This window comes from Rhinolophus sinicus, linkage group LG05 (genome assembly GCF_036562045.2).
Source record: "Rhinolophus sinicus isolate RSC01 linkage group LG05, ASM3656204v1, whole genome shotgun sequence".
NCBI lineage: Eukaryota > Metazoa > Chordata > Mammalia > Chiroptera > Rhinolophidae > Rhinolophus > Rhinolophus sinicus.
The window spans coordinates 167,250,058-167,266,181 of NC_133755.1; the positions used below are offsets into that span (position 1 = coordinate 167,250,058).

Below are 16,124 nucleotides of genomic sequence, written 5' to 3' on the forward strand. Positions count from 1 at the left end.
CTATTTTCCCTATGCTGTACTTTACACCCCCATGATTGTTTTTATAATTGGCAATTTGTACATCATAAACCCTTCCCCTTTTTCATCGATTCCCCCAACTACCTCCCATTGGTCAACCATCAATTTGTTCTGTGTATGAGTTTGTTTCTATTCTGTTTGTTTGTTTGTTTGTTTTTAGATTCCACATATAAGTGAAATCATGTGGCAGTTGTCTTTTTCTGTCTGACATGTTATTACAGTATTTTGGTATCCTTCAAATTCCAGTTCAAATGCAACTGTATTCATTGAGTTTTCCCTCATCACTATAGCTAGAAACACACCATCGCTTCTGAACTTCCACAATATTTTATCTGAAACATTTCTATGGTACTTAATATTTTTTGCTTGTCTTAATTGAACTTATCTAAAACTCAAAGCAGAAAACCTCTGAGAAGCAGAACAGAGTTTTCTGAAGTCTTCCAGTGCTGTGGACACAACAGTTATAGTTGAGGACCTGCTAGAGGTGGGAACTCCAGTAAACAAGTAAAGTTGTCAGCTGAAATCTCTGGAGGGTAACACTCTAGAAACAGGGACCAATCAGAAGGACTGAGCCTCACAAAAACTGCATTCTAGCCACAAACCATGTGCAAGACAGAATAAAATCTGAACAAAAGTAAGAGAAAATTATATATATGTATATGAAAGAAGCAGACCCTCTGGTGATGTTGGAGTTAGCAGACAAAATCTCTAAAGAGAACTATTATGAAAACACCCAAGAAAATAAAGAATAAAGAAAGGGAAAATGTTCAAAAGTTTAGAATAATAAAACACAGTTAAATGGAAATTACATAAATGAAATTTTTAATAACTGAAACTAAAAACTTTTTAACATCAGGTCAGGCAGGATAGAAGAGCTTAGTGAACTGGGAGATAGGTCAACAGACAAATATGTCCAAACTGAAGCACAGGGGAAATGAGTGGAAAATAAGAAAAAAGCATAAAGGACATGTGGAACATGCTCAAAAAGTATATTGTCTATGTAATTATAGTCCCAGAATGTAAAAAGATAATAGTTGCAAACTTTCCAAAACTGAGAAAACACATCAACCCATATTTTCAAGAGTGTCTGCATGCAGACACCATGCAAGAAGGATGCAAAGAAAACCACACCTGAAAACCAAAGGCCAAAAGAAAAACCTTCAAAGCAGCCAGAGAAATAAGACATTATCTTCAAAGGACAATTATAATTTATTTGGAGTAAATTCCTGACCTTAGCAATGCAGAAATTGGATAAAAGACTTTAAAGAGTTCTAAGGTTCTAGTGTTACTGTAGAAATGGTAAAAATAATTATTTAAATGATATCTAATGGGGCAAGGATACATCATATATTCTTTAGCGATGTACTAATGGATTAACTAGTGAATTTAAGAAGAAATAAGATTAATCTTACACATCTTCCAGAGACTAGAAAAAGAGGACATGTTTCTCAACTCACAATCTTGATAAAAAACTCAACATGGACAGTACAGTAAATGAAACTGTAAACCAATAACCCTTTAAACATTGATGCAAAAATATGTTCTAAAAATAGCAAATTAAAGTCAGAGTTACATAAATAGTATAATACCTTATAGTCAAATGGGCCTCCCACTCTCAGACATGCAATGCTGGTTTCACATTAGAAAATCTATCATTTTAATTCAGCACATTAACGAGAAAAAGGGACAGTCATTTGGTCTTCTATCTTTAGAAAACCATTTGATAGAATTTAACATAAATTTAAAATTATTTTTTTTTATTTTTTTTTAGCAAACTAGGATTACAAAAGACTTTCCTTAATATGTTATGGTACCTGGGAGTTAAAAAGCCTACCATAAACATGACTGGTGATGAAAGTCTGAAAGCTTCTTGCTGAGTTTGGGAATGAAACAAAGATGCCTGCCTAACCACTTATATTCAAAATAATCCTACAATAATTCCAAGAAGAGCAAAAAGACAATAAAGCAAAATAAAAGCCATTAGGATTTGAAGGGAAAAATAAAACCACCACTGTTTACAGATGATATAACTGTATGTGCAGAAAATACCAAAAAAATGTACAGAAAACTTATTAGCCTTAACGAGAGAATGAAGAAAAATTGTTGATATAAGGTCAACATAAAATAACAATTGCGTTCCTATTTATAAGCAAGAGACAAATAGAAAATTACATATAAAATACATAAAAATTTAAAATAACCAAAAATTAATGAAAAATAATTTCATGATGAGAGAAATATCAAAATTTTAAATACAGAGAAAATCCAAATCTGTACTTCCCCAACCCTGAGAATGACTGCCTCACTCACCTCACCCTATTCCTGGCCCATGGCTACTGTTACTGTCTGATAATCCAGCTTGCTCACTTTTACTTCAGAACTCCGGTTTTCTAAAAGGGGTCCTCTTTTGTTTACAATTCCAATTGTGCACATGCTCACAGAGAGCACAAACCTTCTTCTCCAACCTGCTTCTGCAGCTCTGGGTCAGAAATTGTACTTAATGCCTAACTTTCATGTAAATGAAGTGCTAAAATCATGAGCTTCCCTATTAAGGAGACAGGTAAGTTCACTATGGAGGTATATTTGAAACACAGACATAACCTCTTCAGGAGGCTGGCGTGTCTCTCCATATGATCTTTCCACCATGGCTGGGAGCATTTCCCAGAAACTCAGCAAATGTCCAATATAGAGGCTGTGCTCTTTCAATAGTTCTACACCTGTGTCTATTGGACAGATACAACTGACAAGTCTGACTGATCTTTAAACTTAAATACCAGGAGCATCCAAAGCTACCACTTATCCTAGCAGACATTAATTACATGGTCAAGAGCACAGCTTTTAGTGTAAGACCTAATGCTAATGTCAGCCCTATTAATTATCAGATATGTGACCTGGGGTAAGTTTCTTATCCTCTCTGAAATTAAAATGTTTTTTTATCTGTAATATTAAGTATAATATCTACCTCACAGTACTGTTTTATTATAAAGCTGTAAAGATCAATGAAGGTAACACACAGGAAACGTACTTAGCACAATGCTACAAACTGAGCTCATACAGAACATTAGCTATTATAAATATTGCTAATTTTCTTCCTGCTACATGAGGGACCTTTGAGGTCCAGGAGACTAACCTTTCATTCTCAGATCTCAAGGGGCAGAACTTCCCCAAGTCTACTTTGGGCAAGGCTCAATTTACCAATATAACTTCTGCTGTGTCCTAGGATTCAAAGTTAAAATAAAATCTTTCAAGCCTGTCAGGGATAACTCTCTGGGTCGTTCAAGATAGTCCACATGGTACACCAAGATTTAGATGGCCCTATACTCATTAGAATCCCGAGGTATATGAAAGAGGGTGGAAAGTAGTACAGGAACAATCTGACAGTAGCCTCTAAATCCCACCCTTATCTTAGAATGGTGGTGAGTCCTGTCACAGCCGGTTCAGGCCCTGCTTAGTTCCTGGTGTTGGCTCAGCCAGCAGCCACATTTAGATTAGGCCAGCCCCCATGTGATTGGCAGTGGTGCTCAGCATTGCCAGACCACCACATTATAGTTCCTCGTTAGGGTGATGGGTTATTATCATCCAAACTGGGACACCTTTACAGACAGAGGGAGCACTCGTAATAATTATGCCAGGACTATGAGCATAAACCAGCACTGCCCCAGGCAAACCAGGATACATAGTCCATCTTTGTTCTTTGTGACTATTTTAAAAGGCTTAAAACCCTTCCAAATATAAACCTATCAATTTCCTCCCACCACCAAAGACCAATGATCATATGTATCATGAGAATCCTATCCTCCGTGAGAAGCTCCATGACTTTGCTTCCCATGGGTGGTACATTCAACCATCTACCTTCTGGAAGCCAAGAGCAGCTCTAGCTCTGTGTAGACCTCTAGTAGGAAGCCATTTTCTATGGCCGTTATGGTTTCCATCCCAGCTAATACCAGGGACATTATATAAAAGACCCCAGATTCCTAGCGCTACTGAGGATAGATCCAGTTCCTGGCAGGGTGGGAAGGATAGGACCCGGAGAATCCCTCACATCACTCTCATCATGTTCCAGAATATGCCACAGTCTTCCAGGGGGCAAACATGGAGAAAGCTCAGCCGATATTTCTTTAACCAGTTGCTTGCAGTACTCCCTCATGTAACAGAAATCATGTAAAAGGAGAACTCTGCACTCTTCCCTTGTTCAAGCTTTTTTTTTTTTTTTTTTTTTTTAAATTTATTTTTCCAAATCCATTCCTCACTTTACACTGCATTCTAGTATCAATTCTTTATGTTAACTCCAGAACTTTAGTGGCTCCTACCTAGTTTTATTGCTAGTTTTCCTACCCTTATGGCTTCAACATTGGTGCTGATTTTCCACCTGTAAACACAATTACTCCCTCAGTCATGAATTAGATTTTCCCTTGACCAAGAAACTCAGACAACTATGGGCACCTTTGAGAGACATCTTTCATCACCAACCTGGAATGGTCTCCGCTACCTTGGTTCCATACTCAATGAGCCCCACAGCCCTTTGTTCAAGGACTCAATCCAGCCACCAATAGACTGTAATATTTTATGCTAATTTTTGCCTGTTTCTGTTTTTAAATAGAAAATAGAAGTTGCTTTTGCCATTGGTACTTAAGTTATTTTTACATTCCTAGACTAATGTTTAAAAGCAAGTGCAAGTCTATTGAATCTTATCCATGCTATCAAGATGAAGAAACGAAGATTGCTTTTGCCGACTATACTGTGAGTTATGGAGACCAGCCACCAAATAGTTGGTTCATTGTATTCAGGTGAGGCTATCATATATTAGCAAATGATGTCACCTTTAAATGGCTTGCAGTATTCATACGTGTGGAGTTTTATTTATGATAATAGTAGAAATATGACATTTTAGGTTGCTTTCACAACTTAGTTAAAGTATCTTCCACATTTGCTATGGATAAATGAGATACAGAAAATTTTATCTGTGTTTTCTTAAACAAAATATGATGAATGTGAAGTTAATTAGAACTTTTTATGAGTATGATAACAATATTATAATAAATTCATGTGCTTTCAGTACAGAAATAAATCATTTAATTTCTAAGCATATTAGGTAAAAGTTACAAATTACAAAACTGGATTTCTTAAAGGGTTTGCATTTCAATGACAAAATAATATGTTAATAATTTTTAAAGGAAAACAATAGGTGTACCTCATAGTTATTTGGAACTTTAAACTTATGTTTTTATTTCTTAGCATCAAACCTAATTTCAAACTTTCTTTATGATTCACGTCAAGGGAAAGTTCATGCTTTTGTAATTACAGAGAAACATTTCTGGTTAATCAAGATATGGTTTTGGTTCCCAAAGTATATACTACACTCCCAAACTGTATGCTCCACGTTGTTAATAATGACACAATGGAACAAGTGCCAAAGGTGTTCCAAAAAGTGGCGCCTTATCTTTATACCAAGAATAAGGTATGTGCAAAATTTGTTCTTTCTGTATGATAGAATGGCGGTGAGAAGCCAGAACTTTGTAGAAATTTCAGAAGGTAGAGTAGATATGCCTTCAATCTACTTAACAGAGGAATAATGTCCAGGTCTTTTTCTATAGAAGTTGCATTGATTTGACAGCAGTAGGTACTTCATGTGAACGCTAGAACATCCCCCTCTCAGGCCTCTTCTTCTCTCCAAAGAAAATAAGACAAAAGGAAAGCATTAGAAATTCTCATTGTTAAAGGCATAAAATCATGCAAATCCTTAATGTAGAAATGGAGCTAAAGAGCTCATTTAGTCCTATCCCTACACCAAATCAGGGTTGTCTCAGTTTCCCACTAGGTTTTTATTCTATTCCTAAATATTTCAAAGGACTGATTACACAGCCACTCACCACCCCTGGTCTTTTCTATGACTACAGATTCGTTCCAAGTATAGGAGCACTTGCCACATTACCACCTCTGAGTGATAGACCTTGATCTCTGACGTTTACTTAAATCATGTTGCATCTCTGTTATTTGAATCTTTGTATTTTTGGTCATGTCCTCTGAGAAGGAAGCATGACAAAAAATAGTCTATACCTGCCCTGAAAGCCAGGTGATCTATTTAGTTGTGATCGTCCATTCTTTAGCTGTGTGGCTTTGAACTTCTTCATTTTTCTCTTTGAGTTGTGGTTGTAGTTGACTTCCAAGGTTCACATCAGCCTATGATTCTATCCATTATTTTGCACAAATTAAGACTCACCTATCTAACGAGTGCTGATTTATAGGAATGAAGGAAAAATAAAAAGTTTGTTGATTCCGTAAAAAATTCAATAGCTTTTTTGAGTTGTTTTAGGGATTTTTAAAATAAGACTTTATTTTTTAGAGCAGTTTCACCTTCACAGAAAAATTGAGACCTAGATTTCCTTTTGAATATAAACGTTTGTTTAATTTGTAATTGGAAATTTTAAAAAATCCCAACGATCCATATGGAAAAAATGATTTAATTGAAGGGCGACTCTATCAAGGTCATAAATATCATCAAATTCTAAAAATGAGCTCTTGGCTTTACTGATAAATATACTGATATTAGTCATTGACACTTAATTTTGGTAAGGACCATTAAAGGTTATTTAGTTGAACCAAATAAGAATCTGATACTTGTTTACATCTAGCATACTTTGTCTGTTTAGGTTTGGTTTGGTTTGGTTTTTATTTTAGCTCCACTGAAGACCTTTCTCCTGAGACTAAGTTTGAATTTTGAAGCTAGGTCTAAAATGACGCATTTTGAGTCAATGTGCAGAAAGATATTCTTTCTCCATTTAACTATTATTCCTAAATTGCAAATTCAGGATTGCAACAAACATAGCCACTCCCTGTCTCTAATAACTCATCTCCTCTATCCTCTCATTTTAACTCATTTTAGAAAAGACATTGAGAGAACAGGGAGGAGAATGTAGCTGTATGAACAGAAGAACAGTTTCAATGGTCCCTTTTGTGGTATGGTTTTCCTCTCTTAATGATTCCTGATCTTTGACTATTTCTCCAAATTATCTATGTCCCTTCTTAGTTACGGTTCTCAGAATTGAATGCAGCCTTTAAAGGGAATTTTGACCCATCTAAATATAAGGAAGATCATTCCTCTATTGTCTTGTAGCCAATGATTGCATTGGCATTTGGCACCTGCAGGCATTTTGACACATATTTTAGGTAAAAAAATATGTAACCTATTTTAGGTCAACATTTTTCAATGTATATCCACAGAACTGGTGTTCGTCAAGATAGTAATTTATTTTATGTAAAAATAAATAGTATTCTAAAGTTAAAAAAATAAAAACACAGTGTTAAAATAGTTTTCACTCAGAATCATTTGCCATGTTTTTTCATAATAGTTCAAAAACCATAAACTGTGATTTGGAATACTCATCTATAAGATCTCTCAGTATAGGGTATTCTATTATGCTACTATTTTACTCAAGAGTCTTGAAGTCATTTAGAATAATCCAGGTCCTCTCTTTCAATCCTGTCATCACTGGTTTAGCTTACGTTTTCACTTACCGATATCTATTCTACCATTTTATGACTACATTTTTCCCCTCTCAAAATTATTCTCTGAGTCTAGACAAACACAAAATAAGTCATATGATTTTGTTTTGCTTTTTTAATGCATTAGTATGACAAGCTCAAATAATAATTAAAGTAGCAATAAATCTGTGCATTACACTTTGCAAGTAAAAATAGCATACATGATTTATCTTCCTTTTTCATTGCCCCAGACATAATACCAAAAGGTCCATATTGGTGTGGCAACTCTCATCTCATTATGAGTATTGGAATTCTGGTTAATATTCCTAGACATTTATTGCAATGTTATGAATTCATTCTGTCTTGTATGTTTGTAGTTTTTGCTGTTGGAAATCTAAACACCTCAGACAGCCTGCTCTGCCATTGAAAGCAACTGGAATGCAAATCTGTTCTTTTCTTCCTTATTAGGATTATCTGGAATTACAAAGTCAGAATTATTTTGAGCTTTTGTATCTCATTATGATATTATGGTTCTTTGTATCTCGTTATCATCTCTTGCTTTACTGACTCCTTGGCCAGATGTCCAATTATGTTGAATCAAGGTATCGCCCCCTATGACATTATCACTTTCCCAAGATTCTTACCTGCTTCTTTTCTCTAATCTAAAGAACTCATCTCCAGACTCACATCTGGATTTCATGGAACCAGATATGCTGTTAATTTGATAGATTTACCTGCCAATTGTCATCCCAAGGGGACTACATTTTCATAAACTCTCCTGCTTTTCTCATCTCATATTTAGAAAGATAATTCTGAGAAGACAAGGAAATTAAGTAGGAAGTTATTGAGCTACTCCAGGATGACACAGTGATAAAAATCTGCCTTAGGAACCATTAAAAGAATTAGAAGAAAATATAGTAATTATCCACTACAGTTAAGCATGGTGTTTACAGCTAGGGAGCCATACCTCAAAAGTGTTAGAGTTATTCATTTTGTCTGTAAACATGTAAGACGATGCTTTCTAAGAGGGATTTCAAAACATAATGCTAGTTATTTGATGTTTATCAAAAGATCTTGGGATCTTTATACATATCAAGGTAATACAGCATTTTAGTACTGTTAAACCATATATTATACCTTGAAGAGACAGTGTAACTTCTGTGTAATTCTTCTTTCTTATAGAAAGGATACACATTTGTGGCTGAAGTATATACTGGTGACACACATGTATCTGCCTCACGATGGAAATTGCGTCTCATTGGTTCTTATAATCCACTCCCATGCCTCTCTCGAGACTTTCCATGCAATATCTTTGCCATAAAGGAAGTCAGAGATTACTATATACCCAACGACAAGAAAATCTTATTCAGGTATAAGTATATGACAGAAGGGGAAATGCGTTCCTTTTAAAATATTAATTTTTTTATTTTATTATTTTATTTTAAACAATATTATTAAAAATAATAAATTCTGTAGTAAAACTTGGAGTCGATTTCTACACTCTCTTGGAAACAATTAATTTAGGGAGTAATGTGAGTATATAAGTGTTATGTAGGATCAAGCCTATGTGGTTACATATAATGGTGATGATACTTTCTTAGTCTTCATTCTATTTGACTTTTGTTAAACATCCTTCATAATACTCCTTCCTCTTAGTACTTCCTCCTTGTTCCGCTTGATCTTTGGCTAGTCTCTTGTGTGGGTTTCTCCTTATCTGCCAACTAAACTTCTTTCCACGAATGGCCTTATTATGGGCTCCACTCTCTTTCATTAATCAGTCCTTTTGATTCTAATTTTGGCACACCTCTGGTCTCTATGCCCTCTCTCTAGTCTCAATGTACTTCTACTGTTTCAGGGCCTCATTACATTTTGTCTATAGAAATACTGTTTTCTGGAACCCATGGCTCCATTATATTCCTCTCTCTCTCTCTCTCTCTCTCTCTCTCTCTCTCTCTCTCTCTCTCTCTCTCTCTCCTTATGAATTTACATATCCATTGTTTACTACCACAATGGTTGCCTTTCTAATACAGATTTAAACATGTGATTTCCCATCTTTAAAATCTTTGACGAGTTTCCATTGGCTGTAGAATAAAATCCAAACCACACTGTGTGATATTTAACACTTTTGCCCAGCCACCACACATGCGGTGCCTGATGAAAATAAACACCATCTCCTGATATATATGCCACGTGATTTTATTTTGCTCATGCCTTTTCTCTTGTCTTGGGATATCCTGTCTCCAGTTCTCTACGTAGCAAAAATCCATCACTTTTAATGATGATTTTCAATAGCCAGATCCTTTGTGCTTAAACTTCCAAATACAATAGTTGGTCCTGGTCATATTTCTATAGTCCTTTCTTCTTTCTGAGAATATGACATATTAAATTTTAGCTGGTTAATTTTACATGAGCTTTTATGAGAATTAACATTCATTGAAGGCAGGAACCATGTCTTATCAATATACGAGGAGGACCTAACATAGTGCCTGATACATAACTGTCATTTATTAAATATTTGGTGTTATTAAGTGAGTTGTTAGAATACTTATCTGTTTTTAATATATACACAAAAATTTTGGAAAATAAGTCATTCATAATAAAAAAACCTGGAAACAATTATTATTAGTATTCTGTTGTTTTTTTCTACTCACACTTTAAAATTATTAAAATCATAACATAAAGTTTTGTAATCTGATCTTTTTACTTAACATTATAGTGTGAGCATTTCTCAATGTCATTAAGACATTTTGTGAACTCTTTTTCATGATTGTCTAGTAATCATTCATATGGATCTACAATAATTTACTTGGTTATTGGTGATTCTTTATTTCTACAGTATGAATAGAGAGGTGACAGGTATTTTTATTGTTAAATATTAAATTTCTGATTACTGTCTAAGGATTATACTAAAGAGATTATATGTTTTAAAGACTCCATACATATTGGTAAATTGATTTTCCAAAGAAAAACCTAACTGTTTTGACAACATATAAGCAAATAATAATTTATTATACTCTGGCTGATTTTTCCCTTTAAAATTCTTATTTATTTGTACTTTTAAAGTTGTTTCCCTTTAAAAAAATATAAGTACATTTTTGGAATAAAAATAGTCAGCAATAAAATTAAATTACAGAACAATATATACAGTATATTCCAAGTATGTTTTCTGACATTTATATTTGTTAATATATTCTATGTGTAAGTAAAAGTTTAGAGAAAATACTAAAAGAAAACACATAGACTGAGGACAATAGCAGGGATGAAAAATTCTCCTTTCAATCTGGCTGCTTCTTGTAATATATTTGCTTATTGCCAATTAGAAGGAAAGCAAGAAAAAGAAGAAAAGAAGGAAGGAAATACACCAGTAACTGAAAATAAGAATTGTGATAAAAATGTTTTAACTACTATGATAGGAAACCATTGTATGGCACAGTGGGGTCACTATAAACCAAGAAGTGATATTTAACCTGATGCCTAAATTAGTCCCAGAAGCTGGTCCTAAAGCTGTCAAGTAGGGGGGACCGTGAGGCGGGAACTCCTTGTCAAGTGTATGTGAAAGTTCATAAATTAAAGAGAAGATGACCTTTTCAGGGAACTAAAGACATTAGTTTTATTTGCTAAGTGGGGTTCCAGGGCACTGTGGCAAGTGGGAAGGCCAGGGAGCTTAGCAGAGTCCTTACCTGAAGGGCTTCAGAAGGCAAGAGATTTAGATTTTACCTTAGAAGCAATGAGACACTTTGAAGCATTTTAAGAAAAATGGCATTAATGAACTTGGGTTAGAAAATTATGTCTGCAAAGCATGAATTGAAAACACTTTAAATATAATTTCTAAGAACAGAAAAAACTGTTAGAACCATATTATTTTGAAATTATGCTTAATCACAAAAGGTATGGAATACGAAAAACAAGTGGTCGCTCAAAAGACTGCATATTGCAGTGCATTGAATGAATGAAGGGGAGCATAACTGGAGACAGGGAAACCAGCCAGGTAGAAGCTTTGAAACAACCCAGGTATGTGATGATGGCAACCTGGTTGCTGGCGGATGGCATACCAAAGTCCCACAAACTGTCCAAGTAGATGACTTACACAACAGAAATGTATCATCTCTCTGGATGCTAGAAATATGAGAGAAAAATGTAAGCAGGGTTGGTTTCCACCAAGGGTCATGAGGGAGAAACTATTCCATGCTTTCTCCTAGCTTCTGGGGAATCCTGGTAATCTTTGGACTTCTTTGCCTGGTAGTTATCACTCCAGCCTTTGCATTCATCTTCATGCAGCATTCTCCCTGTGCCTCTCTGTTTCCAAATTTCCCTTTCTTATAAGAATTCCAGTTATATTGGATTAAGGCCCACCCTAATGTCCTCATTTTAACTTGATTACTTCTGAAAAAGGTGACATCGTGAGGTACTGGGGTTAGGTCTCCAATATAGCTTTTTTTTGGGGGGAGGGGATACAATTTAATGCATAATAATGACAGTGGATCTAGAGAGGAGAGAAGGGATTTTAAGATATCGAGGGAGTAAAATTGACAGCCTTGGTTGATTGGGACCACTGGGATATGATTTGGGGGACTGTTGAAAAGTAGGTGTCATTTACTTAGATAGAAGTTAGAGAGTGAGGACTGTATTTGCAGTTTGGACAATAGGAAGACAATTAATTCACTTTTAGGTGTGAAATCTGATAGACCAATGAAAATGTACAATTCCCTAGGGAGTTGGGCTGGAGACACAGATATGGGAATCATTGTTCTGTTTCTTCCCACGGAAGTACCCAGGAAAGTTTGTACAGTGAAAGTCAGGACAGAATATTAACCTTCTCTGACATTTATGGGAATGTCAATGGGAGAGAAGAAAAAAAAAAAAGAAGCTTTCCGAAAAAGGATGTACAGAAGATGTTATGCTCGTTGGGGAAGAGTTTTTAAAGAAGGGGGAAATGAGAGTTGATTCAATCTTGTCAAATTCTCCTGGGAGGCCAAGGAAGATGAGAACTGAAGTTTCTGTAGGGTAGTGACAGCTGCTTGAAACTGGCAAAAGCAAGTTTAGCACCGCGATCTGGGCAGAGTGGAGCGCTGCGTGCTATTAGAAGGTGATGAGCTGAGGACAGTGGAAGTTGACAGCTCTCCTTAGGTGGAGAGCTGGGGAGGAATGAAATAGAGCAAAGTCTGGGCTGCAGGGTTGACTGGAGATTTTTTTTTTTTTTCATTTTGTTTTGATCTGTTTTAAAGATGGATGAGACCTGCCAGTGTACAAAAAACAACAAGAGGAATCAAGTGGGGAAGTATTTAAGATAATAGGAAAGAGAGGATATTCAGAAAAGCCAATTTTAGAGAAATGGAAAATTGATAGGATCCTGAGCATTTGCAAGGATTCACCTAGATTAAAGGGTGGGGACAGGGGGAGAAAAAAACAAACCCAAACAAAAACATTTAATTTCATTAAGAGAGGAGTTGGGATGGAGTTAGACTGTAAGTTCCAGTTTTTTTGCCAGAGGTTCCCAACTCCCAAGGTAAAGGGCGAGAATGCAGGAGGTAGGTTCTACTTTTGACTTCTCTGTATTTGGCGAATCAAAGAAAACGCTGTTAGCAGTGAGGCTTCAGGGGTACCGTGATTTGCCAGTTGTGCTCTTTGTCCACACGGAATGGAAAGGTTTGGTGTGGCAATAGTTCGCAGATCTATGGAGTTTCATAAGTGAGTGCTTACCGTATCCAAACAAAAAGTTACATTTCCTGTTTGGAATTTGCTGATAATAAACGTCCTATACTTATTTCATTTTACCATAGCATGCTGTGAACTTTGCCAAAGTGTATAATAGCACTAGTATTTCCAGGATTTTGGTCAACTTTGCAAAGTGGTTTTACTTTTAGATTATGTGACCAGTAAATTACAGTTTGCTTTACTTACTTAAAGGAAAGACCAATGGACTTGCTTATAAATTTGAATGTTTTTCTTTCTAGGTATTCAGTTAAAGTTTTATTGCCACATCTTGCTACAATACAGGTGCGCACATCCAAACCAGATGTGTTCGTCAAGCTACAGATCCTAGAAAACGAAGAAACTATTGTGAGCACCATTGGGAAAGGCCAAGCTATAATCCCAGCATTTAACTTCCTGGGGAGTGAGAATGCTTTAAGTTCCCAGTGTAAGTGTGGCTTTTTAAAATTGGATATTTATAAATTGGTATTCATTTTATGGAACTGGGCTATTAACGAAATAAAATTATTTCTGAAATAATGGATAACAGTGATATGATGAGATATATATTCAGTTATTTCAGTAACTTGATTCTGACTATAAAAAGAACACCTGCCTAATGTAGAAAAATAGAACATTATAAACAAGGGAACAAGAAATCCGTTGTAATCATTCTATCCAGAAAAAAATATCCTTAATATTTTAGCTTTTATGCCTCTATTCCTCATTTTTGTATTAGCATTTTAAACAAAACTTGGATTTTACTTATTTTGATAATTGATATTTCTTCTTAAAACTATAACTTTTTTTTTCTAATTTGTGGCATTGGGTGGGACCTCCAAACATATGTTAAATAAGAGTGATGATGATAGATTTCCTTTCCTTAAATAGGAAAGCTTATAGCATTTACCATTAAGTACTATGTTTGTTGTTGACTTCTAATAAAATTGCCCTTCATAAAATTTAAGAAAGTTCCTTTGAGTGATAGATAAGAATTTTAATATGGAATGGGCTTTGAACTTTGTTAATTAGTTTTCTATGATTTATAAAATTCATCAAGTTTTTACCCCTTTAAATTTCATAAATTAATTTTTAATTTGGAACACTTCTTAGAATAAAACCTATTTGCTTAAGATTTTTAATATATTCCTATATTTAGAATATGCTGTTTTATTTAGTTTGTTGGATCATATCAATAACTATGGGTGTTTTCCTTTGTGTATGCATTGTACACTACTCTTTTGAGGTTCTCAAGTTAGAATTATGACAAATTTTTAAAATTAATTTTGAAACTTTCAAACTTTGGAAGCCATTTAAATACTACAGGAGTCATTTGGTTTTTAATAGTGTATTAGATTTGATCTAAAAACTGTCTAAGTCTGATGTTTTTCAGGGGATAAGTTTTTCTTTGTTTTTAATTACCTTTTTAATAACTTCAATGGTTATTTTTACCAAACTTTTTTCATTTTTACAATATGTATTTTTATTTAAAAGTGACAGTTTCACTTGGTATTTCACATGTATCTGCATATATCTGTGTACAGGATTCTTTTAACCTTTTAACATTTCTTCTGGATATGTTTGCATAACCATTTTTAAATATTATTTATTTGGGTTTTAAAAATGTATTTTTGATCAGACTTTTAGGAGATTTCCCTGTTTTTGATTTATTAGATTGAATATGGATTCATCAATCAAGCCTAATGGCTCTTTTAGATTTATAATCTATTTTATCGATATTCATATTTATCATTTAAACCTTTCCCTATACTTTTAAATTTTATCTATTGGTCTTTATTCTAGTTTCACCAGTTGAAAGTTTAGTTCATGTTTTAAGTTTTATTTTTAAATAAACAAATTTAATAATGTACATTTTCCCAGTCTAGCTATATATATTTGTAGTAAGCCAGAATGCCCATTTTATATATAGTGTTATAATAGTTGGCCACAGCTTATTATTTAACTTTGATTTTCACTTTAACTTTAAACATTTATAAATTTTTGCAATTTCCAAATAATAAAATTGTTTTGGCTAGTCTTTTGTTATTAATAGCTAATTAAATTTTGTAGAGTTAAAATAAACAGTGTGGCTTATCTATTTTCTATTTTGGGAATTTGATGCTTTCCCTGTGATTTGATTCAAATCAGTTTTGGTTAGTGTTACAGTGAGGTTTGTAAAGAAAACATATGCTGTATTTTGGAGATAAATAGTTTGATGTCTAAATACACACACTCTCTAATGAAAGTAAAACTTGCTAATTGTGATATTTAAAAATTTCAAGATTGTCACATTTTATCTTACTGGCATGTAAGTTTTTGAGAAAAGTATGTTAAGATCTTCTACTTTCTTTGTAAAATCTGTAAATATTTATGTCTAGTATTTTTTAGTTTTGCATATTTCTATGCTGTGTTGCCAGTTGCATAAAGTTCCACGTTTGCTTTATGTATTTTGATATGTTGTATTTTTAAAATGAATATAAAGCAGCCTTTCAAATTTAATAGGTTGTCTGATATTAACAGTGATTCTTCCATTTATCATTTGCCTCTTCATTTGTGTTCATCCATTTAGTCTTTCAATCCTTCTCTAATAAATGGATATTTTTTTTCTACTTAGTCCAAGATTCTAGTCTCTAAAATAAAGTAATATAATTCATCTACATTTATTTGGATAAATATGCTTTTCCTGAATTCTGCCATTATATTTTATTTTATGATTGATTATATCTTCTCATTGACATTTGCGTAACTATTTGGTAGTCAGCACTCTTCCTGAACTCCTAATAGTGTTTATGTTCATACCTTAAGTGTACAAGAAAATTACTAAAAACAACTGTCTCGTTATTTATATTATTTATTATTAATATAATAATATTAATACTATTATTATATGTTTATTTTTTATTATTTATATGTTTCTTTTTTTTTCTCTTTTA

General features: G+C 34.0%; 1 protein-coding gene across 1 annotated transcript in view; it reads left to right on the plus strand.

The window, feature by feature from the left end:
* Positions 1 to 16,124, plus strand: part of ADGB (androglobin) — a 140,820-nt gene that overhangs the window by 90,408 nt on the left and 34,288 nt on the right. The window contains exons 24-27 of the mRNA XM_074333688.1: positions 4,671 to 4,805; positions 5,323 to 5,476; positions 8,683 to 8,870; positions 13,455 to 13,639. Coding sequence (XP_074189789.1) covers positions 4,671 to 4,805; positions 5,323 to 5,476; positions 8,683 to 8,870; positions 13,455 to 13,639 — 662 coding nt within the window. The remainder of the gene's footprint in view (positions 1 to 4,670; positions 4,806 to 5,322; positions 5,477 to 8,682; positions 8,871 to 13,454; positions 13,640 to 16,124) is intronic.